We start from the raw sequence: 27605 nt of genomic DNA on the forward strand, positions 1-27605 counted from the left end.
GGAGGCCGAGCAGGCTAGAAGATCGCCCGGAACGGAGGGTGACTTCTAGGTGGAACAGACAGGACAAAAACAATGCTTCAGGGTGGTGTGGACGTTCTCGGAATCCGATTCAGGCAAGCTTACGGCTATGTTACGTCCCTTTCCAACGGGACTAAAGGCGGCTGCATGCTTCAGCGTTGGTGTTACGTTGTTGCGCAAAATTTACTCAAAGCAATTCATGCTCCCTTTTAGGTTGCGCGTGTTGCCAAGCAATTTACCGCCAGAACAGTAGGTGGAGTAATATGTGGAGTAAAGTTTTTCGTTGAAGACGACCTCGAGAATGACGTCTTTGTCTGTGGTAGTCGTTGGTTTGTTTATGTGCCAAAGTTTGATGATCTCCTTTCGCGAGTCATCCGATATCTTCCCGACTCTCACCAAAACCGGCCCTTGTCAGGGAGCAGCTGGCAGATCATTTTTTGTCAGATGCTGGCGTGTTTCCCCACCAGTACAATGTGCTGCGATTGGGTATGCGCACTGACCAATAAATATATATACATTGGTTACTTGGAAGCATGACTTTTGATTCATTAGTTATCATGTTACACAAGTTACCTAATTTGGTTTACGTCAAACTCATTCATTCATATCCATATAAAATGCTACAGCTACTGCCTTGACAGATGAATGAATTATTTAAGTGTAGGCCTATAGCCAAAGGCTTTAAGCTATAGCGCATAATGTCCACATAAATTATATGGTAGGCAGCATTATTAGAGAAAAGGGGTTTATTTATCAAATACAGAAAATAGTCCCACCATACACGCACACATTTTTCATTCACTACACACTCACGCTTTCAAATTTCATTCACTCAAAGAGGCTACTGAACTTATGTTTCACACAGAACATGAACACTTATGTTTCACATATGTTAGATTTCAGCTTATTTCTAAACTGTTCGGACAGACTCTGCGTTGTGTATTTTCAGTCGTAGTAGTAATTCTTGAAGTCGAAATCAAAGCAGCTTGACAGGTTGGATTAGAGGGTTGAATAGATGGTTTATTCCAGATGTAATACAGCGAGATACAGACTTAGGTTGAATAATCTATAGTGGACCCGGTGGTCGATGACTTGTTCCTTGGCTGTCGAACCCTCTACTCGTCGAACCAAAGGGTTGGGGCGAGCATAATACAAAAAGGGGATAGATGAATAACACGTGAACAGACGCACTCTCAGCCTTGATAAGGTATTTGGCCCTGGCTATGTCCCGGAGGACCAGGTTGGTTCAACCTTGTAGAGACATAACAATGGCAGAATGTTGGGGATAACACCTTGTATGTATGAGAGGCCCTGGCCTGTTCCTAGACTAGAAATGTGAACAATAAGAGAGACACTAAAATACACCAACATTCTACATTCCTCCCTCTTGATCATACTAAACATAGTTTAAAGATCACCCACAAAAAGAGAATTCAGTGTATTTTCTGGTGACCCATTAATAATTAACTAAATCAATGAAAGAAAGCATAAAAGGCAAAAGACAAGTAAATTCAAATCATACACAAGTAAACCAGGTGTAGGCCACTATAATAAAGAAAATAACAAACTCATTAGATTACACATGATTAAACCAAAACAGATACAAATTTTAAAGAATCAAGAAGGTCAACTGTCCAGGCCCCTCCCTCTGCTTGGCACAACAACATCACAGACAATACTGCATGACTCAGTTGGTTTTGAGTAGCAGTTGCAACAGAGTTCTTTTCCAGTTGATGGCCACCGCAGGTGTGATGGGGGATGAGGATGAAAGTTCGTAGTAGGGCGTCAGGACAAACACAGACACAGTTCAGTTCAAGGACTCATCAAGTGTCCGTGTCTCCTGGATCTCCCAGGTACGATGAAACATGAAACAAAGAAAAAGTGCAGTATCAGTCATGGGGGAGGCATTGTCACAGCCTCCAACAGTAATAATAATCAACTATGGTTTGTAATTGTCTTAATGATTCGATAAACAATGAAAAATGATCATACAAAAAATGAATCGCTTGATTCGAAAATGGTTATATCAGTAATCAGTAATCAGTCATCATAGTTCTCAATAAACCTTGTGTGAATGAATGAATGATTGAACCTTTGTTCAAAAATAAAACAAAAACAAATGTTCTAAAGCTGAGCAGTTGTGTCAAGAAGGAACCAACGTGAACTTAGAGAGGTGGTGACAAAAGTCCTAGCATCTTTCGAAAACTAACCTCTCATGAAAATAAAGGAATGAAAATAACAAACACTCAAACACTCCCTACTCTTCACCCCGTATCAGTCAGTTTGCGTGCCAAATCTAACGAGTGTCATTCCAAGTCGGTGTTATTGTTGGTTTCCGACACTGAATCGCACAGGCGGCTGAGTTCTTCAACACTCTTCGCTTGTAATTTCTTCCATCGTTCCCTCATTTTGTTTGAGCGGTCCCGGTGCATCTTTCGAGGGGCCTTACATTCTCTTTGCCAGTGTCCATTTTGTCCGCAGTTGTGGCATGGTCGAGGTTCTCTCTGCCTGTCGGACTGGGGGAATCTTTCTCGGTCCCTGGCTATTTCCTTCTTCTCGTCTGTGGCCTTCATGTGTGGTGTGGCTGCGCCTCCCATCGCGCTGCAGTGTGGTTGTATGTTGTCATCAAATCCTCCATTGAGTGACTCATTCTTAGTCACTGCTCCAGACCTCTCCACGTGGGGTTGCTGTACCCGGGGGTTCGGATGTTGAAGGAAGGAATGTGGTGGGACAGGGGAGAATTGGGGAAATTGTTGTGGGATCTGGGTCGCATCATAATTAGCATAGTCAGGTGGGGCAGATGGATTTCCCTTCTGTGGCACGTGGGGAGTACTGCAGATGACCGGGTACTCGCCTATAAAGCTGTTGATGACTGAAAGAACATTGTGTCCCGACTCCTGTAAACCACCAGGGAAGATGTATTCCCCATCTGGGCCACACAATGGCAGTTTGGGGTAAATGCGACCATAGGCTCCCAAGGTTCCTCCTCCTTTGCCTTGGTCACTCCCCTCAGAGGGCCCTGAGTCGAGGGGGCGGGCCGCTATCACTCCTTGTCTGACCAGCGTCGTGTGTAGGTCTGTCAACTTCCTCTGCTCTTTGTTCAGAGTCGCTTCATCCTTTAACAAAAGAATTTCGTCGGCAAGCAGTTTGATTTGCTCTCTATTTTTTTTCAGAGCAGTTGTCTTTTCCAATTCATCTCTCTTTTTGTTGCCGACATGCTTAATTAAGTATCGCTTACACTGAGACAATAGTGACAACCCGATTGGTTTACTTCGTCTAGTCTTCTTGATCCAGTTTTTGAAAACCATCCAGATCGATTTCTTTGGCCAGCCTTTACCTTTCGGCATTTTTTCTATCTTTTTCTATCTGTAAAGTAACTAAAACTAGCGACCAATCGCTGCTTAGAAAGAAACAAATAGACGCCTCCCACGGAGCTCGGTATGCCAACAACAGATGATGGCACACTTTTTCCTTCTTCAATATAAAACAATATATGTGATTCCTCGGCGGGGATCAAAAACAATATCTGATTCCTCGGCGGGGATCAAAAACAATATAACACAAATAAAAACTCTAGCGATTCATGTAACCTCACCAATAATTCAATACAAATACGGTTTCACTCCTTGTCCAGCAAGTCGTAAAACAAAACCCCTGAGCAAACCAAACGTCTTAAGTTATATTCAGGACACGTATCAACATTGACAAACTAGCAAAGATGCACCTATTCTAGGAATCTAACCCAGATTCTAGGAATCTAACCCAGATTCTAGGAATCTAACCCAGATACTAGGAATCTAACCCAGATTCTAGGAATCTAACCCAGATACTAGGAATGTAACCCAGATTCTAGGAATCTAACCCAGATACTAGGAATTTAACCCAGATTCTAGGAATCTAACCCAGATACACGTGTCTTTCCCATTCATACAGCGTATATTCAGTGATTATTGAGCTTTTAAACACTAATACAGGTTCTCACTTCGTCAAGCTCTTAATGACACAACTTCATTACTCAGCAAATGTAGTGCAGCCTAATAGTAAAACAAATAATAATAATCACAGTTATGTGTGTGTAGATTATTTTAAGATTACTTTCTTGTTCTTTTCCCTTGGTCGAGAGTGTGGAATGAGATTCAGTCACCGTTGATTCCCACGTGGTGCATAGAGATGCGCTGGTTCAGCCGCGTTGTGGATGCGGGTCCCTCGGCAGGGCAGGCGTTGATCAGACGTCTTCCCAGGCAGGGCGCGCGCTCTTCTCGGTCACAGGGCAATCTTCAGAGGCAATCGTCTTCTCACTCCTCTCTCTTCAAGACGGTGTCACGGCACCAAATGTTAGATTTCAGCTTATTTCTAAACTGTTCGGACAGACTCTGCGTTGTGTATTTTCAGTCGTAGTAGTAATTCTTGAAGTCGAAATCAAAGCAGCTTGACAGGTTGGATTAGAGGGTTGAATAGATGGTTTATTCCAGATGTAATACAGCGAGATACAGACTTAGGTTGAATAATCTATAGTGGACCCGGTGGTCGATGACTTGTTCCTTGGCTGTCGAACCCTCTACTCGTCGAACCAAAGGGTTGGGGCGAGTATAATACAAAAAGGGGATAGATGAATAACACGTGAACAGACGCACTCTCAGCCTTGATAAGGTATTTGGCCCTGGCTATGTCCCGGAGGACCAGGTTGGTTCAACCTTGTAGAGACATAACAATGGCAGAATGTTGGGGATAACACCTTGTATGTATGAGAGGCCCTGGCCTGTTCCTAGACTAGAAATGTGAACAATAAGAGAGACACTAAAATACACCAACATTCTACACATAGAACGTGAACACAAAACATTACGTAATTAATTCAAATAGGCTAACACTAAAACAAATAAGGCCAGTAGGCCTAATAGAACGAATATCAGGTGACAAGATCATTAAAATGGCTCACAATCCTGCATCAGCTGTTTGATGTCGCGCATCAAAATAGCACTTTGCCCCTGTGGAAGGGTTCGCATAAAGGATTGGCGGTATGAAAACAGGAAATGTGATACTCCAGACAGGAAGTAGTAACCAGACGAGCAGACCAATCACAGCCTTGCAGGCTGCGCGGCTCGCGTAAAAGCTTACGTAAAAAATTCTAGAAAAATCGCCCGACGCACGCAAGACGTGAGAAGTCGCGCAAGGGGTGCGCAAGGGCGCGCAAGGGCCTCTTGCGCTTGCGCTTACGCTTACGTAACTGAGCATAAATCGGCCTTAAGAGGCGTTGTCGGGAACTGTAGAACGTCCGAGTGGTCCTTCTTGGTGCGGCGAGGTCTGGTCGTGCAGTAGTCTCCGGTAGTGGTGGGTCCGCGATAATCGTTGCGTCTGCCGGCGTCCAGTGATCGGTACTCCTGTTCTCAGGGTGAGGCGCGCCGAACTCAATGCCTTGGCCCCTTTTATATCCTGGTCCGTCTTAACACAACGTATACCCCAACCCACAGTGCCCCTAGGGGCAGGGAATATCGGTTCTAGCCAGAGTCTATGGTTCGGTATCTGGGGGGAATCAACTGTCCTTGCCATTCATGCACTTTTCCCCCTAGTCGCCTTCCGCGACATTCCCCCCCCCTTTAACCATGGTCGCCCGACCAGGTGAATCATGTGTAGCGTGTAGGTCGTACCCCAAAGTTACTTCGCTGTGAGCGACGAGGCCCCATTGTGTGTTGGTCCGCTTCTGAATCAGTGGAAGCAGATATCTAATCATTTAACACAACATCCTCAACCAACAACGGATCATAATTCACAACATTCCTATCAATAATCAACAACGGATCATTATCAACATCATCCCCATCATTAACTAACCCTAGTCCCCCCCCAGTGGCCCTATCTTGGGTCCCTAACTCAAAGGGTCGGGCAATAGGGGGGTGAGGAGGCGTCATGGTGGGGATGCTTAAAGAAGGCCTTGGGGGACCTATGGGCATGGAGATGGATGGTATAGGGGTGGTATAGCGACCGGGGGGCAGCACAGGGTGTACTGCTCTTGGCGGTACACCAGGGCCGGCTGGACGGGAGGGACACGGGGGCACTAGGAAACTGGGAAGATTGAACTGGGGCGGGGCACCCACGTTGGCCCCAGGCGGGCCTTCCTCTGGTACCTGCGGGCTGGCCAGCACTCCTGCTGGGCATGGGCGGAGGTTGTTCCGATGCAGAATTCGAGTGGGCCCTTCTGCCCCTTCGGGGCGAATGAGGTAGACGGGCTGTTCTGGCCGGGGTTGTTCTAGCACAACATAAGGTGTGGGAAGCCACCTTGATGTCAGTTTCCCCTGTGCCCTTCTGCGGAAGTTCTTGACCAGCACTCGCTCACCAGGTAGCAGAGGAACAGCCAAAGCCCGTCTATTGTAACGTTTCTGGTCCCAGGCCTGCCGGCGGGAGACGTATCGCTGCACCCGGGCATAAGCGTCCATCAGGGTATTATGGTGTTGGTGAACCCATTCTTCAAGGTCACCTCGCCGCTGGGGCGGGGTCACTCCATGGATCATGTCAATCGGTAGTCTGGCATGGCGTCCAAAAAGAACAAAGTGGGGGGTCATCCCGGTGCTTGCATGGACAGAGTTATTATAAACTTGGATCAGGGCCGGAAGTTTGTGATGCCATCGCGGGTGGTCCGTGGGATCCAGCGAGCTCAGCAATCCCAGAATAGTTCTGTTGAACCGCTCACACAACCCGGTCTCACGAAAAGTCGTGACACTGTCACGTTATTTAATCTATTGAAACGTGTTCAGGATCACGTATTTTCAAAATTTTCGTGTTTTAAAGCACAAATTTCAAACCCATGTATTTCAATTGGAAGTATTTGTCGTGTCACCAGCACGACTTCCAAACTAAGGTTCTGTGCGGGAGCGTTCTCCCTAGTGTCCCTTAAGGAGCTCCGTACAGTACATTTATTGTTAAAAATTGTGAACAATATGACAGCTTTAGGCCACCCGTTTTTACTTTCACCTTTGATTCTGAGAAATTGTGACAATTCACGGATATAGGCTATTAAATGCAGGTGCGCTGCTCAGGCAAAGCGCAAAAGAAAAAAGGGTAGCTGCTTAATCTTAATCTGAATTGTATGTCTTGATGTTTTGATCTAGCCATAGATCTATTGTCTTGTTTTTGGCTATGTGAATGGAAGTCCGCGTCGATGCCTCGCAAGTCCAGTGTCGCGAGCGGACGTGACATCTAGAAGTCATACCGTATAATAATGGGTTATCATTAATATTGATGCGTAGGGGTTGATTATAACTCTTGTTTATTGTTTATACCACAGTCTGGGGGAATACTCGTATTCTGATTGGCTGCAGGGTGTGTATTATCTCCTGATATAGGCTACAGACACCTGCTAAGTAGTTCCAGTCAGTGTTTAGATTCTCTGCCCGAGCGTTTTTACTTTTATTTTATCATTATCATAAATTAGCCTAATCTGAGGAGAAATCTATGCCATAAACAGAAATATTATGGGTCTTTATTACACGGGTCTTCTCAATGCCGTGGAATGCTCCGTTCACTTGCATGGGTCCGGGGATATCTCGGGATTGGTTTCTTAATTAATCGAATGGGAAATGCAATAGGTCTATTTTAGGACCGAATCACCGTTGAACTTGTTTCTAATAACATTTCTAGCGAGAAATATACTTTTTACTTGCATAATCTTTAGTCAGTGATTACGTCTGATCTTTAGTTTTATAGTTATTAGGAAGATTTTATCGGCTCGCTCGCATGTTTCAATGACGTCAGGTTGCTAAGAACGCTGCTTTCGCTAAACTAGCACACACACACACACACACACATACACACACACACACACACACACACACACACACACACACACACACACACACACACACACACACACACACACACACACACACACACACACACACACACACACACACACACACACAATGCATTTCGCTGCAGATATTCCCTCAATTATTATTACTTTCAAAACGTTGGCCAAGGTGGAATATCCTTTTTATTTGGGCTGCTTCTAGGACATTTTGGGTGGATTTTGAACGGTATGTGGGCGGGACGTTTTTTGCAGGACCTGGCAACCCTGCGCTGTTGCCCGGGGTGCTGAAATGCTCCGGAACTGATCTGGATCCACTATGGCCAAAAAGACTTGTATGCTCCCCCCCCCCCCCCCCCCCCTTAAATAAATTCTATGGCAGAATAAAGAATAAATTCATGCATTATCATTCAACTTGAACATGTGTTTTTACAGTATAGCGTGGTGGAGGGCTGACGTATGTTGCCCAACCCGGAAGTGAGCGTCGCCCTGGTTTCCCTTGACAAAAAGCCAACGGGTTTTTCCATTGGATTTTGGATTATTGCAGAAAAATTAGCATCTTTGAAGCACCTCCTCAAAAACTGAAAATAAATAAATAAATAAAAAGATCTGTGCTCCAAAGAACGAAATGTAAACCAATGCATTCTGAATAATAATAATAATAATAATACATTTAATTTAGAGGCGCCTTTCAAGACACCCAAGGTCACTTTACAGAGCATATAGTCATCATTCAAAACTATGTAAAACAGACTAGGAATAAAAGAAAAACAGAGGTTAAACATGAAGAATAATAATAATTAATAACACTCAAAGACGCCTACAGTGAAGGGGGGACCTCACTAACCACCACCAATGAGTAGCACCCACTTGGGTGATGAATGGGAGTGTTTCTCCGATTTTTCCATGCTACACAGAACGAAATGTAAACCGATGCAAATAAAGACTTCATGTTCATAATCATTTAAATATCATTAATCTCCTGAGTGTGTCGAGTGGTATTCTATTTTTTTCAACGGGGCTGCATCCAGTCACTTGACCGTCATGGTTGCTATGGTGGTTGCTATCGACCGCCCCCTCTAATCCTTACATGGTTCTAAAAACCACGCGGCAAAGGAGCTGCCGTCCATTGTGTTGTTTTTGTCGTAAACTAGGGTCAGATGGTTAAAAAATAGACAGATATTCCAAGGTATCCTTAAAAGGCAGCTTGGATGTTTTTATTTTGTGCAGTTTAGACTTCTTCTATAACCTATTTTTGAAAGCAAAACACCAAGCTCATTGATTTAACGAGGCAGGGTTATTTGAAACAATTTATTGAATAAATATTTATGAGAGGTCATTCCTTCTCCTGAGTTTGCTTCCTATTTATGTCTAGTGTACACCCCTACTGTCAACAAGCATCACCCCCCCCCCCCCCCCCTCCCCATATGGATTTGGAGAATTGCTGCCACGTCCCGTTGGTGGAGGTATCATATATATGAAAGAGGGCATTCAATTATACTACAATGATCAATTAGGAGGCCGAAGCCCTAAAGGAAGTGATGCAATAGGTGACTGAGTCGACAACATTTAAGTAAGCCTTGGGGTCTCTTATATATCAAAGGGGGTCTCAAAGGACGCATATACGCTTCAACCTGTGGCTTACAGGAAATGACTCAGCAAGTGCTCCATCTTGTTGCACCCACCCAGCGGCTCGCTTGCAAGATTTTGGCCTGAAGTTCTTCCCAGACCTACACCGTAGCCATCCAACCTGCATATCGGAGAATCAGGCCTCTCTTTAATAATGACAAAAAGTTATGAGAGGAATACACATAAACTTTTGTTGTCTCATAAGCGGCGTGGTGCCGGCTGCTTTTGACCTTTTGACCCCAGACTTCTGAGGGAATAGCTGCATCAATTCATTAGTCAATCAGAAGTATGTAAATATCTTCCCGGTGTCGTAAGAGGGCGAACAAGGTGTCCTTCAACATCTACGCTTCCAGGCGATTGCAATGGTGCCACACATGAGCATATTCGAACATGTTTAATGGTAGTAATTAGCTGTTGAAATTGGAGGCCTTAATCAATAATGAGCAGCTATTGATTTACTTTCCGATAGAAATTTGTGACAAATGACATATTATTTAGCATCTACACGTTGAGCTGAGTCCAATGACACCAAGCATGACACTCTAGCGAATGTATTTTACATGGTACATATGGTCTAGGACATGATCTCGGTGTGGCAAGAGGGCAAGCTTGATCTCATTGGACTCAGCTTAACGTGTAGATGTTAAATAACATGTAATTTGTCAAGAATCTCCATCGGGAAGCAAATCTATAGCTGGTCATTATTGATAAAGGCCCCCAAAATCGACAGCTAATTACTCCCCCGAAACATATTCAAATATGATCATGTGTGGCACTGTTGCAATCGCCTCGAAACGTAGATGTCAAAGGACACCTTGTTTGCCCCCTTACGCCTCCGGGAAGATATTTTCATACTTCTAATGGATTGATTCATATTTTAAGGTTCTCGGAATGAGACTTTAGGCGGCTGCAGCAGAAGTGTTGAGACGAAAGATGATATCAAGACATTCATAGAATATTCCGATTCACATTATGATTCTTCGTCATAACTATCCGACCAAACATCCTTCACATTCACCGAGCGAAGATTATGAAAGTCCAGGCCCCCCTCCATCTCGTTGCACCTGCACCCAGCGGCTCGCTTGTATGATTTTGGCCTGAAGTTCTTCCCAGACCTACACCCTAGCCATCCAACATGCATATCTTAGAATCAGGCCTCTCTTTAATAGTGACAAAAAGTTATGAGAGAAATACACATGAACTTTTTGTTACCTCATAAGCGGCGTGGTGCCGGCTCCTTTTGACCTTTTGACCCCAGACTTCAAAAACGTGGCCACAGGCCAGCTGTGTCTACGCACCTTAAGCCACAAATGTACACATCCATCCCACAAAAAATGGGGACTAGAAACTAACCTCTGTCTTATGTACATTTACTGTACTGATGGAGGTCACGCCCCTTTTCCGGCCTTTTCGAGATAGCTAGGGATACTGAAATGTTTACACACATTTCCCGGGGCCCAGAGAACGACATATCCGAGATTTGGAATTGTAGCCCTTAGAGAAAAAAAGTTTTCCCAAATGGACTGTCATTTGGACAAAGCCCCTCAGAAGTGTTGCCTGCAAGACCTAATGGTCCAGAATGTGGTGGAAAAACAGTTTTTGAGATAGGAAGGTCGTACCGCCCTGAAATTTGAATACCTTATTCTAGGGCCTAACTGGGACCCCCGCACCGAAACTTGGCCCGGTCGGACCCGGAGGGCCCTTCCTGCCCGAAACTTGGCCCAGTCGGAACCCGAGTGCAGGAAGTGGGGGCCTGGACTTTTATAATCTTCGCTCAGTGAATGTGAAGGATGTTTGGTCGGATAGTTATGACGAAGAATCATAATGTGAATCGGAATATTCTATAAATGTCTTGATATCATCTTTCGTCTCAACACTTCTGCTGCAGCCGCCTAAAGTCTCACTCCGAGAACCTTAAAATATGAATCAATCCATTAGAAGTATGAAAATATCTTCCCGGAGGCGTAAGGAGGCAAACAAGGTGTCCTTTGACATCTACGTTTCGAGGCGATTGCAACAGTGCCACACATGGGGTAGTAATTAGCTGTCGATTTTGGGGGCCTTTATCAATAATGACCAGCTATAGATTTGCTTCCCGATGGAGATTCTTGACAAATTACATGTTATTTAGCATCTACGCGTTAAGCTGAGTCCAATGAGATCAAGCTTGCCCTCTTGCCACACCGAGATCATGTCCTAGACCATATGTACCATGTAAAATACATTTGCTAGAGTGTCATGCTTGGTGTCATTGGACTCAGCTCAACGTGTAGATGCTAAATAATATGTCATTTGTCACAAATTTTTATCGGAAAGTAAATCAATAGCTGCTCATTATTGATTAAGGCCTCCAATTTCGGCAGCTAATTACTACCATTAAACATGTTCGAATATGCTCATGTGTGGCACCATTGCAATCGCCTGGAAGCGTAGATGTTGAAGGACACCTTGTTCGCCCTCTTACGACACCGGGAAGATATTTACATACTTCTGATTGACTAATGAATTGATTCAGCTATTCCCTCAGAAGTCTGGGGTCAAAAGGTCAAAAGCAGCCGACACCACGCCGCTTATGAGACAACAAAAGTTCATGTGTATTCCTCTCATAACTTTTTGTCATTATTAAAGAGAGGCCTGATTCTCCGATATGCAGGTTGGATGGCTACGGTGTAGGTCTGGGAAGAACTTCAGGCCAAAATCTTGCAAGCGAGCCGCTGGGTGGGTGCAACAAGATGGAGCACTTGCTGAGTCATTTCCTGTAAGCCACAGGTTGAAGCGTATATGCGTCCTTTGAGACCCCCTTTGATATATAAGAGACCCCAAGGCTTACTTAAATGTTGTCGACTCAGTCACCTATTGCATCACATCCTTTAGGGCTTCGGCCTCCTAATTGATCATTGTAGTATAATTGAATGCCCTCTTTCATATATATGATACCTCCACCAACGGGACGTGGCAGCAATTCTCCAAATCCATATGGGGAGGGGGGGGGGGGGGGTGATGCTTGTTGACAGTAGGGGTGTACACTAGACATAAATAGGAAGCAAACTCAGGAGAAGGAATGACCTCTCATAAATATTTATTCAATAAATTGTTTCAAATAACCCTGCCTCGTTAAATCAATGAGCTTGGTGTTTTGCTTTCAAAAATAGGTTATAGAAGAAGTCTAAACTGCACAAAATAAAAACATCCAAGCTGCCTTTTATGGATACCTTGGAATATCTGTCTATTTTTTAACCATCTGACCCTAGTTTACGACAAAAACAACACAATGGACGGCAGCTCCTTTGCCGCGTGGCTTTTTGAACCATGTAAGGATTAGAGGGGGCGGTCGATAGCAACCACCATAGCAACCATGACGGTCAAGTGACTGGATGCAGCCCCGTTGAAAAAAATAGAATACCACTCGACACACTCAGGAGATTAATGATATTTAAATGATTATGAACATGAAGTCTTTATTTGCATGGGTTTACATTTCGTTCTGTGTAGCATGGAAAAATCGGAGAAACACTCCCATTCATCACCCAAGTGGGTGCTACTCATTGGTGGTGGTTAGTGAGGTCCCCCCTTCACTGTAGGCGTCTTTGAGTGTTATTAATTATTATTCTTCATGTTTAACCTCTGTTTTTCTTTTATTCCTAGTCTGTTTTACATAGTTTTGAATGATGACTATATGCTCTGTAAAGTGACCTTGGGTGTCTTGAAAGGCGCCTCTAAATTAAATGTATTATTATTATTATTATTATTATTCAGAATGCATTGGTTTACATTTCGTTCTTTGGAGCACAGATCTTTTTATTTATTTATTTATTTTCAGTTTTTGAGGAGGTGCTTCAAAGATGCTAATTTTTCTGTAATAATTCAAAATCCAATGGAAAAACCCGTTGGCTTTTTGTCAAGGGAAACCAGGGCGACGCTCACTTCCGGGTTGGGCAACATACGTCAGCCCTCCACCACGCTATACTGTAAAAACACATGTTCAAGTTGAATGATAATGCATGAATTTATTCTTTATTCTGCCATAGAATTTATTTAAGGGGGGGGGGGGGGGGGGGGGCATACAAGTCTTTTGGCCATAGTGGATCCAGATCAGTTCCGGAGCATTTCAGCACCCCGGGCAACAGCGCAGGGTTGCCAGGTCCTGCAAAAAACGTCCCGCCCACATACCGTTCAAAATCCACCCAAAATGTCCTAGAAGCAGCCCAAATAAAAAGGATATTCCACCTTGGCCAACGTTTTGAAAGTAATAATAATTTAGGGAATATCTGCAGCGAAATGCATTGTGTGTGTGTGTGTGTGTGTGTGTGTGTGTGTGTGTGTGTGTGTGTGTGTGTGTGTGTGTGTGTGTGTGTGTGCTAGTTTAGCGAAAGCAGCGTCCTTAGCAACCTGACGTCATTGAAACATGCGAGCGAGCCGATAAAATCTTCCTAATAACTATAAAACTAAAGATCAGACGTAATCACTGACTAAAGATTATGTAAGGTCCTAAAATAGACCTATTGCATTTCCCATTCGATTAATAAAGAAACCAATCCCGAGCTATCCCCGGACCCATGCAAGTGAACGGAGCGTTCCACGGCATTGAAAAGACCCGTGTAATAAAGACCCATAATATTTCTGTTTATGGCATAGATTTCTCCTCAGATTAGGCTAATTTATGATAATGATAAAATAAAAGTAAAAACGCTCGGGCAGAGAATCTAAACACTGACTGGAACTATTTAGCAGGTGTCTGTAGCCTATATCAGGAGATAATACACACCCTGCAGCCAATCAGAATACGAGTATTCCCCCAGACTGTGGTATAAACAATAAACAAGAGTTATAATCAACCCCTACGCATCAATATTAATGATAACCCATTATTATACGGTATGACTTCTAGATGTCACGTCCGCTCGCGACACTGGACTTGCGAGGCATCGACGCGGACTTCCATTCACATAGCCAAAAACAAGACAATAGATCTATGGCTAGATCAAAACATCAAGACATACAATTCAGATTAAGATTAAGCAGCTACCCTTTTTTCTTTTGCGCTTTGCCTGAGCAGCGCACCTGCATTTAATAGCCTATATCCGTGAAATGTCACAATTTCTCAGAATCAAAGGTGAAAGTAGAAACGGGTGGCCTAAAGCTGTCATATTGTTCACAATTTTTAACAATAAATGTACTGTACGGAGCTCCTTAAGGGACATTAGGGAGAACGCTCCTGCACAGAACCTTAGTTTGGAAGTCGTGCTGGTGACACGACAAATACTTCCAATTGAAATGCATGGGTTTGAAATTTGTGCTTTAAAACACGAACATTTTGAAAATACGTGATCCTGAACACGTTTCAATAGATTAAATAACGTGACAGTGTCACGACTTTTCGTGAGACCGGGTTGGCTCACATGCCCCATTCCCTTGGGGGTGATCCGTGGGATCCAGCGAGCTCAGCAATCCCAGAATAGTTCTGTTGAACCGCTCACATGCCCCATTCCCTTGGGGGTGATACGGGAGCCACGCAGCGCTGAAATAAGGAGTAACTAAACAGGGTTACTGGGGAACCCGTGTCCAAAACGCAGGGAATTTTCACCCCGTGGATCGTATGCACTTCGGTGCATTGGCCCACCAAGGAGGGCTTGTCTAGGGTCTCGCTGGGGCTACCCTCTTCGGTCACCTGCCCTACAGTGGCCGAGGAGCAGGAAAACCCGACCGGTTGGAGCGTCGTTGTGGGCAGTAGCGTTGAACGTGGCCAGCGGCTCCTCACTCAGCACATAGGGGGCGCCCTTGGTCGTCCCACTGGAACGTTCGGGTCTCTCGTCCCGTCGGTTTTCCTCCCCGGGGTGGCTGGTAGTTACTTTGAGGGGCCAGGGATGGTTCCTGCTGTAACTGGCTGCGTATCTCATCTGCGATGGTCTTGCCCAAGAGAGACACCTGGCTTTGTATCTCCTGTTTCAGCTCAGCGCGGAGAGCGTCCTTCAGCTGGTCCCACTCCGATGGAGGGATGGATCCCTGGTGTGAGGGTGTGATGGTGGGGGCCACATAGGCCCTGCAAGCCAGCGTTTTCCTCCTGGTTGTCTCCTTCTCCACTGCCTCAGCCTCTGTGCAGAGAGCTTCAAAGGTCACCGTGGGGTTACGTCGGCCATGTCGCTCCAGCTCGATCTTCAGTGGGCCCTCCCTTAGGCCCTTAGCGAAGTGATCCTTCAGGACCTCATCTCGAGGGCCTGTGGTGTCGGGGGAGCACCTCTGCTATCTGGAGAAGACGTGAAAGTTTCCACTCCCTCCCCCTGTTCTTGTCTACAGGCAAAGAAATCTGCACGGACGCTGGATGATGTCCTAGTGTCTCCGTATATTTTACTCAACTCCGCCAGAATAGTTTCCTCTGACTGTCTCCGTTCGGGGGGAAGCAACATGACTTGTCGGTGAGCTTTCCCTTCTAGCGCATCTAACACAAAGTCTACTGTCTGACTATGGTCTAGTCCCTGCGCTCTGAGGTAGGACCTTACTTTAGGATGCCATTTGCTAAATGGAAGACTGTCGTCCTCGCCTGTGAACTTAGGGACCCAAGAGGAGCTCATAATCCATGGCATCATCACAGTGTTCATTCGTGGTCTAACAGACCCCTGCTCTAGACTACCCCCTGGACGCTCTTCGGACTCAGCACGACCGTCTACAGACATGTTGTTGTGATGAATTGGGGGATCCTGCCGACAACGCCAAAAGAGATGTCGCGCAAACCTCCTACTAGGAATCCCCCAAATACCACAACAGCAGTCAATGGATCAATTATAAACAAATATACTTTATTAGCACAATCACATGCCACTCTGTAAGATTGAGTCTATCACGTATGTGGGAGGGGGAGAAGGAATGGCTCTAAGCCAGGGGGTAGACTGGTGCTACGATATTAGCATACTAGTATGTCGAGCCCACTTCAGTACACTGCACACCCTGCCCTCACTCGACACACTGCAAACCTGTAAAATGCTGCACACAGCACACACTGAACACTGCACACACTGAACACTGCACACACGTGAGGGGGGACCAACCTATTCATGCATAATCATCACCACCACACTTGATTAGGGAAAAACCAGGGGCTCGCTGAACCAATAGGGCTAGTATTACGCAGTGCTCGCCATACTACTACCCCCCCTATACGATAGGAATCCCACACATTTAGGATGGACTCAAAAGATAAAATATGCTATATATATATATATATATATATAAAACCAACAAACAACAAATAGTAAAGTCTAAAATCGTCAACAAAACAAACAAACACAAACACTGCTGTGCGACGTGGTGTAGGGTTCCGTCCGTCATTCGCTGCTCACGGAGGCCGAGCAGGCTAGAAGATCGCCCGGAACGGAGGGTGACTTCTAGGTGGAACAGACAGGACAAAAACAATGCTTCAGGGTGGTGTGGACGTTCTCGGAATCCGATTCAGGCAAGCTTACGGCTATGTTACGTCCCTTTCCAACGGGACTAAGAGGCGTTGTTGGGAACTGTAGAACGTCTGAGTGGTCCTTCTTGGTGTGGCGAGGTCTGGTCGTGCAGTAGTCTCTGGTAGTGGTGGGTCCGCGATAATCGTTGCGTCTGCCGGCGTCCAGTGATCGGTACTCCTGTTCTCAGGGTGAGGCGCGCCAAACTCAATGCCTTGGCCCCTTTTATATCCTGGTCCGTCTTAGTCTGTGTACAAGAGAGGGAACACAACGTATACCCCAACCCACAGTGCCCCTAGGGGCAGGGAATATCGGCTCTAGCCAGAGTCTATTGTTTGGTATCTGGGGGGAATCAACTGTCCTTGCCATTCATGCACTTTTCCCCCTAGTCGCCTTCCGCGACATTAACACAGCGTAAATGTTCGTCTCACCAGCGTCTCGTCTAGACCTTGTATAATGCCGTGTTTCCACTGCAGGGTGCGGAACGGATCGGATCGCAAAGGTGCGGTAGAGAGGGGGCGGTATAGCCCAGCTCAGTTCCGAGGTCGCGTTTCCACTGCCGACAGTACCCTTTGTGGTAGGCCGGATGTCGATCGCCGCGGCAGCTACGAAAACATCGCAAACAACGTCTTCCTCCCCAAGAATGCAGACGAACGTCTCCACCTCCTTGTTCGCCCAAGCAAGCGTTTTACGTGACATAATTGTAAAGAATAATACCTCGAGGCTACTGTTTGTTTGTTTTTATCCCCGCGTCACCCGGGAGTGATGATTCTGTCGACCAATCAACGTGTGTAGCTAGAATTTCCCGGGACCCTTTCAGGCGTCTCGTCTAGTTTTCAGTACCCCAACGGAGGAGTCCTGAAAAGGAGGCCAAAACTGGCCAAAACGGGTACGGCTAAGTCCGGGTCACGCCCACTTTTGGCGGTGGAAACGCGACCCGCTCCGCACCTTTTGCGATCCGATCCGTTCCGCACCCTGCAGTGGAAACGCGCCATTAGGGAATGTGTGCCGCGTCAACGGGGTTTAAATTAACGTCATAACTTCCGGGTAAACCGGAAGTGACCCCGAGTTTTTGTAATTATGTTTATTGCAGTTTTTGTATATTTTGGTTATGCCAAAATCTTTAACGTGCTTAGGGTTCTAGCTTATTGTGGGGAGAATTGTAGCTGTTTAAAGCTGCTTAGGTAATTTAACTGGTAACACCCCTGTCTCACGTGTATATTGGTATGCGCCAATTAGTAGGGGAGGAAGTGGCCTATTTAGGCTGACGCTCGTCAGTGGTTCGGGAGAGCTGATCGTGGAAGGACATACGTCTGATTATTGCTCTCAAGTGACTTGTTTAAAGGTCCAGTATGCTTAAGTTTGAATTTATGTTTTTGTGACTCTCTATCCCATTCAGTTTGTTTGGTGAAAAGTATTTTTGTTGATTTTTGTTTTATTTTTATTGCCTTGTGGGCCTTAAATTGGGAAATAAAAGATCCCATCTTTTTCCACACTCGGCTCCTGAGTGATTTCCAACTAGTTGGAGACGCTCCAACACATCTACTCATGACACACTGTGCATACATTTTTTCACGGCATTTCCCCCCCTGAAATAATTCGATATTACAAAAATCCCAAATAGCTTGTGTGACAACTACATTTATCTTATTGTGCTGAGTCTGAAACATACTTTGGGCAGAAAGGTGCAGACTTTATCTGATTCCGCATAAGGTTTCATTGATTGGCTCTCTAGTCTAGAATATTTGTAGACATTAAAAATGCAACGTTCCATTCATTCATTATCATTCAATGGCAGAGGCTAGGCATTGACACACGGCTATTGCTGACCCGATAGGAGAGCTTGGTTTAGATCCTGCCCATATTGTTGGGCAGGATGAAGTAGGCTATAGGCAGGGTTGTAGTTAGTGTAACATAATTCACCTACAGTATTTTGTTATGTGTTGTTCTTTCCATTGTGTTAGGCATGTCGTTTACTGTCTTGGTGGGTCAGGGATCGCTATCCCTTTAAGGATTACAAGCGTCTCATGACTTCAGAGCCCGATGCGGGATTTGTTTACTTGCAGCACGTTTTGATTTCCTGTTTCTCTCTTACTAAATAACCGAGTCACACAACTGTGTGCTCAACATGCGAAATTGTGTCTCTCACTTAATGCAATTTCCACACTGGTGACCCCGACTTTAGTCTGCTGGACTTATCAAAGCCCACCTGTTAAAGACCTTTGAACTGTCGGACTCTGAGAGAGCCAGCAGGCTTTTCTCACTTCAAGGGCTCGGTGACAGCAAGCCGTCTGAGCTCATGGACCGTATGCTGGATCTCATGGGTGAGCCAGAACCCGATTTTCTTTTTGTTCAGCTTTTCATGCGTCAGCTGCCTTCCCAAGTGAGGGCGGCTTTAGCCAACACCATGAGCACTGACAGTCGGAGGTTGGCTGAAGAAGCTGATAAATTTGGCGGGTCAAGGGCACTGTGTGGCTGCGTTTTTTCCCGCGCACATCGCTCCTGTGACACAGGACAACTCCACGCTCGTCGCTGCCACCACTTCTCGTCGGCAGCAGTCTTCTGACCCCCAGCAGTCTTCAGGCCCGCAGCGGTCTTCAGGCATGTGTTTCTACCATGCAAAGTTTGGAACGAAGGCTCTTAAAGGCCCTCCGCCATGCAGTTACGGCGGGTTGGGAAACGCCAGGGCCGGCGCTCGGTAGTGGCCATGAGCGTTGGCCGTGCTGGCAGGTTGCTTTTCATCCGCGACAGCATCTCCGGACGGCGGTTCCTGTGCGACACGGGAGCACAGAGGAGCATCCTGCCTGCTTCCCGTTTGGACATGGTGACCGACGCCCCATCCGTACCTATGGAACGAGGTACATTGAGTTGTGTTTCGGAGGCCACCGGTTTGGCTGGGACTATGTTACAGCAAAGGTCTCCGTTCCCCTCCTCGGCACTGATTTTTTGTGTGCGCATGGACTGTTGGTGGATGTCAAGAACCGCTGTTTGATTGACGCCATCACGTTTTGTTCATATGCGTGCACGCTCAGCAGGGCTGACTCCATACGACTGTCTAGCATGCTCTCCGCCTCAGATGTCTTCCACCGTCTGCTGGCCGGTTTCCCAGCCCTCACTCAGCATACTTTCCTTGCGTCTGCCATGAAGCATGGTGTGGAGCACCATCTCGCCACTACTGGTCCAGCCGTCTACGCCCGTGCTCGGCGCCTCGACCCGAACAAGCTTGCCATTGCAAAGGCTGAGTTTGCAAACGTGGAGCGCCTGGGTATAGTCCGCCGGTCCGACAGCCCGTGGGCCTCACCCCTCCACATCGTCCCCAAACCCGGCGGCGGCTGGCGCCCGTGTGGCGACTACCGGCGGCTAAATGAGGCAACAACGCCTGAACGCCTGAACCCAGTGCCGAATATTCAGGATTTTTCGGCACACCTGGCTGATTTTTTCCAAGATGGACCTTGTCCGGGGATATCATCAGGTGCCTGTACACCCACTGGATGTTCCCAAGTAGTGAGTGTAACATAATTCACCTACAGTATTTTGTTATGTGTTGTTCTTTCCATTGTGTTAGGCATGTCGTTTACAGTCTTGGTGGTTCAGGAATCGCTATCCCTTTAAGGATTACGAGCGTCTCATGACGTCAGAGCCCAATGCGGGATTTGTTTACTTGCAGCACGTTTTGATTTCCTGTTTCTCTCTAACTAAATAGACAAGTCACACAACTGTGTGCTCAACGTGCGAAATTGTATCTCTCACTTAATGCAATTTCCACAGGGTTATGATTCCATCTCTGTGGGGGTCTCTTAAAGTTGTTGACGGGGGGGGGGGGGGAGGGGGAGACGTATATAGGACGTAAATATGGGCTATTATGACACGGCTCTTCTCAATGCCGTGGAACGCTCCGTTCACTTGCATGGGCCCTTCACAACAACGCCAGCGTCTTCGGTTGCTAAGCGACGTCAACGTCTTTGGGTAACTATTTCTCTGCTGATCAACACTATGAATGGTAACAAATAAATTGTAAAAAGACACCTTGTGAAGTTATTTTTTCGTTTGGCAAGTAGTCGCTCATTATCGAAAATAAGCCCCTTCAGGTCTAAGCACCTCTGTTTCGCGTCTGTGTCCGGTTCGCCCTGTCTGGGCTTATTTTCCCGATAATGACCGGCGTTCTATTATCCCACTTAACGTCAATATTACTCTGCATGCGGAAGGGAAAATAGCTTTAGGCCTATTTGTAATTACAATATTATGCTGCTGTATTTTCAGTAACCCCCACAGATATTTGAGTTTGCTGGTTTCATGGGAGCCAGACCTCTAGTATCTATGGGAGCTCAGCTCCCACCTAACTCGAACCCAGGTATTTTTACACTGCCGTGCCGGTTCGGTCGCAGCTTGGCACGCCCGGCGATTTCACCTTCTTATCTCAAGTTTCCTGTGTAAAACCGAGGGGGTCAAATCCCCCGTTCGTCACGGCGCGGGGTTTCCTGGTTCAGTGGGGAAGGCGGAGACTCCGTGCTCCGCTGTGCACGGAGTCTCTGAACTCTTTAGAATAATTTGTATTATTGCATACTCCCGAATGTTTTCATTTTTTTATGAATGAAGACACCCGCATGCAATAATGAGTTCACTCTAAGTGAAGACTACACACGCGATTAACTATGGTCAAGGATGTTCGTACTGTCTAGACAGGGTCCAATAAATAGTGAACTTCATCACAGCCTCACCGAAGCGCATGCAGTGCTTAATGCAAACAATCGCAACAAAAAACGCCTGCAGAAATTCTCCAACACCCACTGGTCACAGCATGATGCATGTCTAGTAGCCTATGTCTTTTGGATGTGTTTTAATAAAAACGCATCCAACTAGGAATGTCCGCTGGTGCTATATAGGCTAACCATGCTCTTAGCATCCTACAAGTACCATGGAGTCCTCGTTAGCTACGAGCGTTTTCACGGCGTTCGTTACCAACGATGCTTTCGGGAAACGGTGTGAAAACACGTACGATGCTCGTACGACGCACTTCACAATCCACTTAGGCTAACGATGCTTTCGGGAAACTGGGCGAAAGAAGATCTCTGGAATCGACTGATGTTGTCTGTGTGTTTAGCCATGCATATGATTGGGTAAAAAAAGTTCAAATCTATTGGCTTAGAAATTCAGGGGAGGAGCTCATTAGCATACCTGGAACGCGTTCTGAACTTTCCTGAACGCGTTCTGGAACGCGCGCCGGAAGTGCCTTCAGAACGCGTGCTGAGACGCGTGCTGAGTGGCTTTCACGCGTGCTTATACGCGTTAAAGTTGTTCAGAACGCGTGCTGATACATGTAAAACGAAGTCGAATTAAGTCCTGACGCTTTTTATGCCGATCCCTACGCTTCGGCCGTTACAAACCTCCCAGCTTTCTTGCGGCATTTCACTGAGGCACACCCCCTTTTGGTCGTAGTGTCTCGTCGCTTTGAAAGTAGAGCGAGTTCACTGAGGCCGCCCGTTCTACCCCCGTCAACAAAAATGGCTGCACCCGTAAAGAGATTTATTTTCTTTGTATTTGTATCACGTTGGTAATTTTAATGTAGATTTTTAAATGCTCTTACACACTTGATTACATTGCTACATTATGCGTGTCACCAATTTATGCATTGCACGGTCTTGCTGTGCTTGCAATACAATGTAAAGTTGTGTTGTATGTTTTTCGAGCTGGTTTGCTAGAGAGGCTAATGTAGCTAAAAAATAACAATGACTTGCCAATGAGAAATGGGAAAGCTACTTCGACCAAAAGGGGCGTGCCTCTGCAAATGCCGCAAGAAAGCTGGATGACTTGCAGGTACCGGCGTACCATCCAATTGGATTACAGCATTAGACTACTCAACAGAAAGTACCAAGTAGGATAGTTAATAAAAAACAAAATAATAAACATACATGCATAAAAAACATACATAACATATGCATGGATATGTGTACATCCGTCGTACGTACGTGTGTAGGCCTACATACATACAGTCATACATACATATGTACTGCATATACATGCATAAATATATAGGTATATACTTACACGTAAGAAATTATAATACAAAGAAGTATAATGAAGTAACCTTGCATTTGTGATTCGTCCGAAAGCATCGTTAGCCTAAGTGGATTGTGAAGTGCGTCGTACGAGCATCGTACAGTTTTCACACCGTTTCCCGAAAGCATCGTTGGTAACGAACGTCGTGAAAACGCTCATAGCTAACGAGTGCTCCAGGTAGTGCTCCAAGAGCATCGTTAGCCTACTATAGAGTGAACTCATTATTGCATGTGGGTGTCTTCATTCATAAAAAATGAAAACATTCGGGAGTATGCAATAATACAAATTATTCTAAAGAGGTCAGAGACTCCGTGCACAGCGGAGCACGGAGTCTCCGCCTTCCCCACTGAACCAGGAAACCCCGCGCCGTGACGAACGGGGGATTTGACCCCCTCGGTTTTACACAGGAAACTTGAGATAAGAAGGTGAAATCGCCGGGCGTGCGCGAAACGGAGGTGCTTCGACCTGAAGGGGCTTATTTTCGATAATGAGCGGCTACTTGCCAAACGAAAAAATAACTTCACAAGGTGGTTTTTTCAACAATTTATTTGATACCAACTTACCATACGTAGTGTTAATCAGCAGAGAAATAGTTAGCCAAAGACGTTGACGTCGCTCAGCAACCGAAGAAGCTGGCATTGTTGTGAAGGGCCCATGCAACGGAGCTTTCCACGGCATTTGAGAAGAGCCGTGTCATAATAGCCCATATTTACGTCCTATATCCCCCCCCTCCCTCGTCAAAATTCAGCGCAAGGCAGGTACGGTCTCCCCCCACCGTCAACAACTTTAAGAGACCCACACAGAGATGGAATCATAACTGGAACCCTGCCTATAGCCTACTTCATCCTGCCCAACATTATGGGCAGGATCTAGACCAAGCTCTCCTAATCGGGTCAGCAATAGCCGCGTTTGAAAGATAATGTATGAATGGAATGTTGCATTTTTAATGTCTACAAATATTCTATACTAGAGAGCCAATCAATGCAACCTTATGCGGAATCAGATAAAGTCGGCTCTCTTGCTGCGCAAAATGTTAAAAAAATCAGCACATTAAGATAAATGTAGTTGTTACACAAGCTATTTTGGATTTTTGTAATATGGAATTATTTCAGTGGGGGAAATGCCGTGAATAAATGTATGCACAGTGCGTTCAGGATTAGGATTTATATATATGTCGGCCTAGGCCTAATCAATTGTGTTTTAATATCTTTAGTAGGGGTGTAACGATTCATGCGATGCATCGATGAATCGATTGTCAGTCCTACCGATTCAACTAAATCGATCTGCTAAAATAAATAAATAGAATGAATCGCTTTGGCTTCACCAATAATCGATATAAATGCTTTAAATCGTATGAATCGATTATGATTAATGTTTTAAGACTTAGTTTACACGTTTATTTTGTGAAGTGCAGCTCGGTAATCCGTAACTCTGTCATCAGCTAGTAAGCATGCAAGGAAGTCCCACGAGTTTTTTTTCTCCCTCACCCTCTACTGGTGCATTTCAAACATGGCAGAGAGCGGCAGCGAGATTGTTAATGCACCAGCAAACTTGAAATCCAAAGTGTGGAAGCATTTTGGCTTCGCAAAGAATAATGGTAAAATTGACAAGGGGTGTGTGACGCATAGCTTCCGTCAATGTTGCCTGTGTGTGTTTGTCTTGTTTGACTATGTATTCCGTTACCTTCCTACTGTTTTAAAATCATTTATCAACCATGTCATTTATCATGCTTGCTACGGCAGTTTAATACAATCTTGCAAGTACCATCATTACAACGTTCTGTTTAATACCATTTACCATTAACGTCGCCTGGGCCCCGTTTCCCGATAACGATGGATCTTCGCTCGTACGATCATTCTCCCGATGGATCTTGCGATCCATCGATAATTTCTTTGTCGCGTTTCCCGAAACTCCTCTTAAGCACTCACGACGTCGTAGGATTGTAACTGTCTACTGACACGGTGCTGAAATGGGCTCCGTAGGAGGGGGAGACGCAGGAATGTCGCAGGAAAATTGTGTTAAAAAGGGTTAAAATATATCCCCATCAAGGACAACAGCAGAGTAGCCTACGAAAAAAATAGACTGCAATTATATGAATGCTAAAGACATTAAAACACAATTGATTAGGCTTAAACCGACATATATCAGTCCTAATCCTGAATGCACTGTGCGTTTCACGGCATTTTCCCCCCTTAAATAATTCCTCTTCACACCTGTGAATAACCCGGGAGACGTCCATGATGAGGAATACAACGAAGCCCACCGTCTGGCCCGGTGCATCGTTGAGCGCACGATCGGGAGGTGGAAGTTGCGCTTTAGATGCCTTCACAAGTCAGGCGGAGGGCTCCAGTTTTCTCCGGCCAAGTCATGCGCCGTGATATGTGTGACGGCTATGTTGCACAACATTGCAGCTAAGGCTGGGGTGGCATTGCTTGAACCGGAGGACGTTGAGGACGATGACGATGAGGAAGATCGGTGTGAGGACGGCCTCCCTCATAACTGCGCGGCTGGTTTTCATGCGCGTCGAATAGTGATTGAGACTTTTTTTTAACCCCCTCCACCCTCCCTCATGTCACTAAACATTCCCGTCAACGTGACCAATCCCCACCATATCCCAGCCTTTTGCCTGCTCCTTTGCTTGTTTTTCATAAAAAAAAAAAAATATTTTTTTTCATTTATTTTATTTCGTTTTTTTTTTACATTATTTTATGCTACGTTTTATGAGTAGCCTATGTCAGTCTGCACAAATCCCCCCACTTTTTCTCACACATTTTGAGTGCCCTGCCTGCGCAAACATTTTCTGGACTGTCCCGTTTTATTTTGGCCATTTTAACATCTTTATTAATAAATTAATTAATAATCTTTATTAATTACCAAACTAAGAACATAAAGGCGCAATGCGTTTTAATAAAACGCATCCAAAAACGGAATGTCCGATGGTGACGCCACTGAGGCTATAGCTGACGATGCTCTTAGCGTCCTACGAGTACCTACGAGCACCCCTGGAGTACTCGTTAGCTACGAGCGTTTTCAAGACGTTCGTTCCCTACGATGCTTTCGGGAAACGCGGTGAGAACTCTACGATGCCCTTTCGACGCACTTCACGATCCACTTAGGCTAACGACGCTTTCGGGAAACGGGGCCCTGTTCTGTTGCAATAACCATTCAAACAAGTATGTCGTTGTCAAATTCCAGGTTTGTTTATTTAGTTTAAAAGTTACATGTTAACACAGCGTAAATGTTCGTCTTATCAGCGTCTCGTCTAGACTTTGTATTAGGGAATGTGTGCCGCGTCATCGGGGTTTAAATTCATGTTTAAATTAACGTCATAACTTCCGGGTAAACCGGAAGTGACCCCGAGTTTTTGTAATTATGTTTATTGCAGTTTTTGTATATTTTGGCTATGCCAAAATCTAGCAATAATATAAAGGTCCAGTATGCTTAAGTTCGAATTGATGTTTTTGTGACTCTCAAGCCCATTCAGTTTGTTTAGTGAAAAGTATTTTTATTTTTGTTGATTTTCGTTTTATTTTTATTGCCTTATGGGCCTCAAATTGGGAAAATAAAAGATCCCATCTTTTTCCAAACTTCTCGTCGGCTCCTGAGTGATTTTCCACCTAGTTCAAGACGCTCCAACACATCTACCCATGACAGGGTGTCACATTATTGCATGTTTATTTCACGGATATAGAATTTTGGTTAAAAGTTACTGAATCGAATCGTGGTTTACAGAATCGAATCGAATCGTTCCCAAAAAAAAAAATTGTCCTTGAATCTAATCGCCAACTACTGAATCGTTAATCGAATCGAATTGTCTGAAGCCAAAGATTCACACCCCTAATCTTTAGCATTCATATTATTGCAATCTATTCTTTTCGTAGGCTACTCTGCGGTCGGCCTTGATGGGTAGATATTTTAACCCTTTTTAACCCTATTTTCCTGCGACATTCCTGCGTCTCCCCCTGCGTATAGCCCTTTTCAGCACCATGCCAGTGGACAGGTACAATCCTACGAACGTTGTGAGTGCAGCGAATGCGCGTTCATGTTAAGAGGAGTTTCGGGAAACTCTCCAAAGAAATTAACGATGGTTCGAAAGATCCATCGGGAGAATGATCGTACGAGCAAAGATCCATCGTTATCGGGAAACTGGGCCCTGTTCTGTCCACCCTGTCCAGTGGTTGTTTTCAAAATATTTTTGCGCAGTGCTATAACTAAAACAATGTCACTGCTTGAATTTAGATAGTATTCTTTGATTGTTGTCTTTCTTTTGAGTCTCTAAGGGCTGCTGCCAGATGCTACATGATCATACATTGTAAACACATGTGTGTCCTGTGCTGGTGATACAGAACATGCTGGCCGGGGCTCTGTTTGGGACCTGGGAGGGTCTGGCCCTGGCCTGCCTCCTGACCACCTCGGGCTCCACCTTCTGCTACCTGCTCTCCTCCGCTTTCGGGAAGGAGCATGTCATCCGCCTCTTCCCTGACAAAGTGGCCTTGCTGCAGAGAAAGGTATAAACACTTTCTGGTGCCCATTCAGGGTGGCCATCGCACACTGAAAAGGTCTATTTATACATTTCTGTACTTGAAGTAAAGCAACTTAAATGTTTACAGCTATTTCCCAAGTTTCCTCACATCTGATCCTATTCATGTGTTGACGAT

General features: G+C 45.4%; 1 protein-coding gene across 1 annotated transcript in view; it reads left to right on the forward strand.

Annotated features, from left to right (window-relative positions):
* LOC132472697 (transmembrane protein 41A-B-like) overlaps positions 1-27605 on the forward strand; it is a 39180-nt gene that overhangs the window by 9831 nt on the left and 1744 nt on the right. Inside the window, exon 3 of the mRNA XM_060072424.1 lies at positions 27294-27455. Coding sequence (XP_059928407.1) covers positions 27294-27455 — 162 coding nt within the window. The remainder of the gene's footprint in view (positions 1-27293; positions 27456-27605) is intronic.

The sequence above is a fragment of the Gadus macrocephalus genome, chromosome 15 (assembly GCF_031168955.1).
Source record: "Gadus macrocephalus chromosome 15, ASM3116895v1".
Lineage (NCBI taxonomy): Eukaryota > Metazoa > Chordata > Actinopteri > Gadiformes > Gadidae > Gadus > Gadus macrocephalus.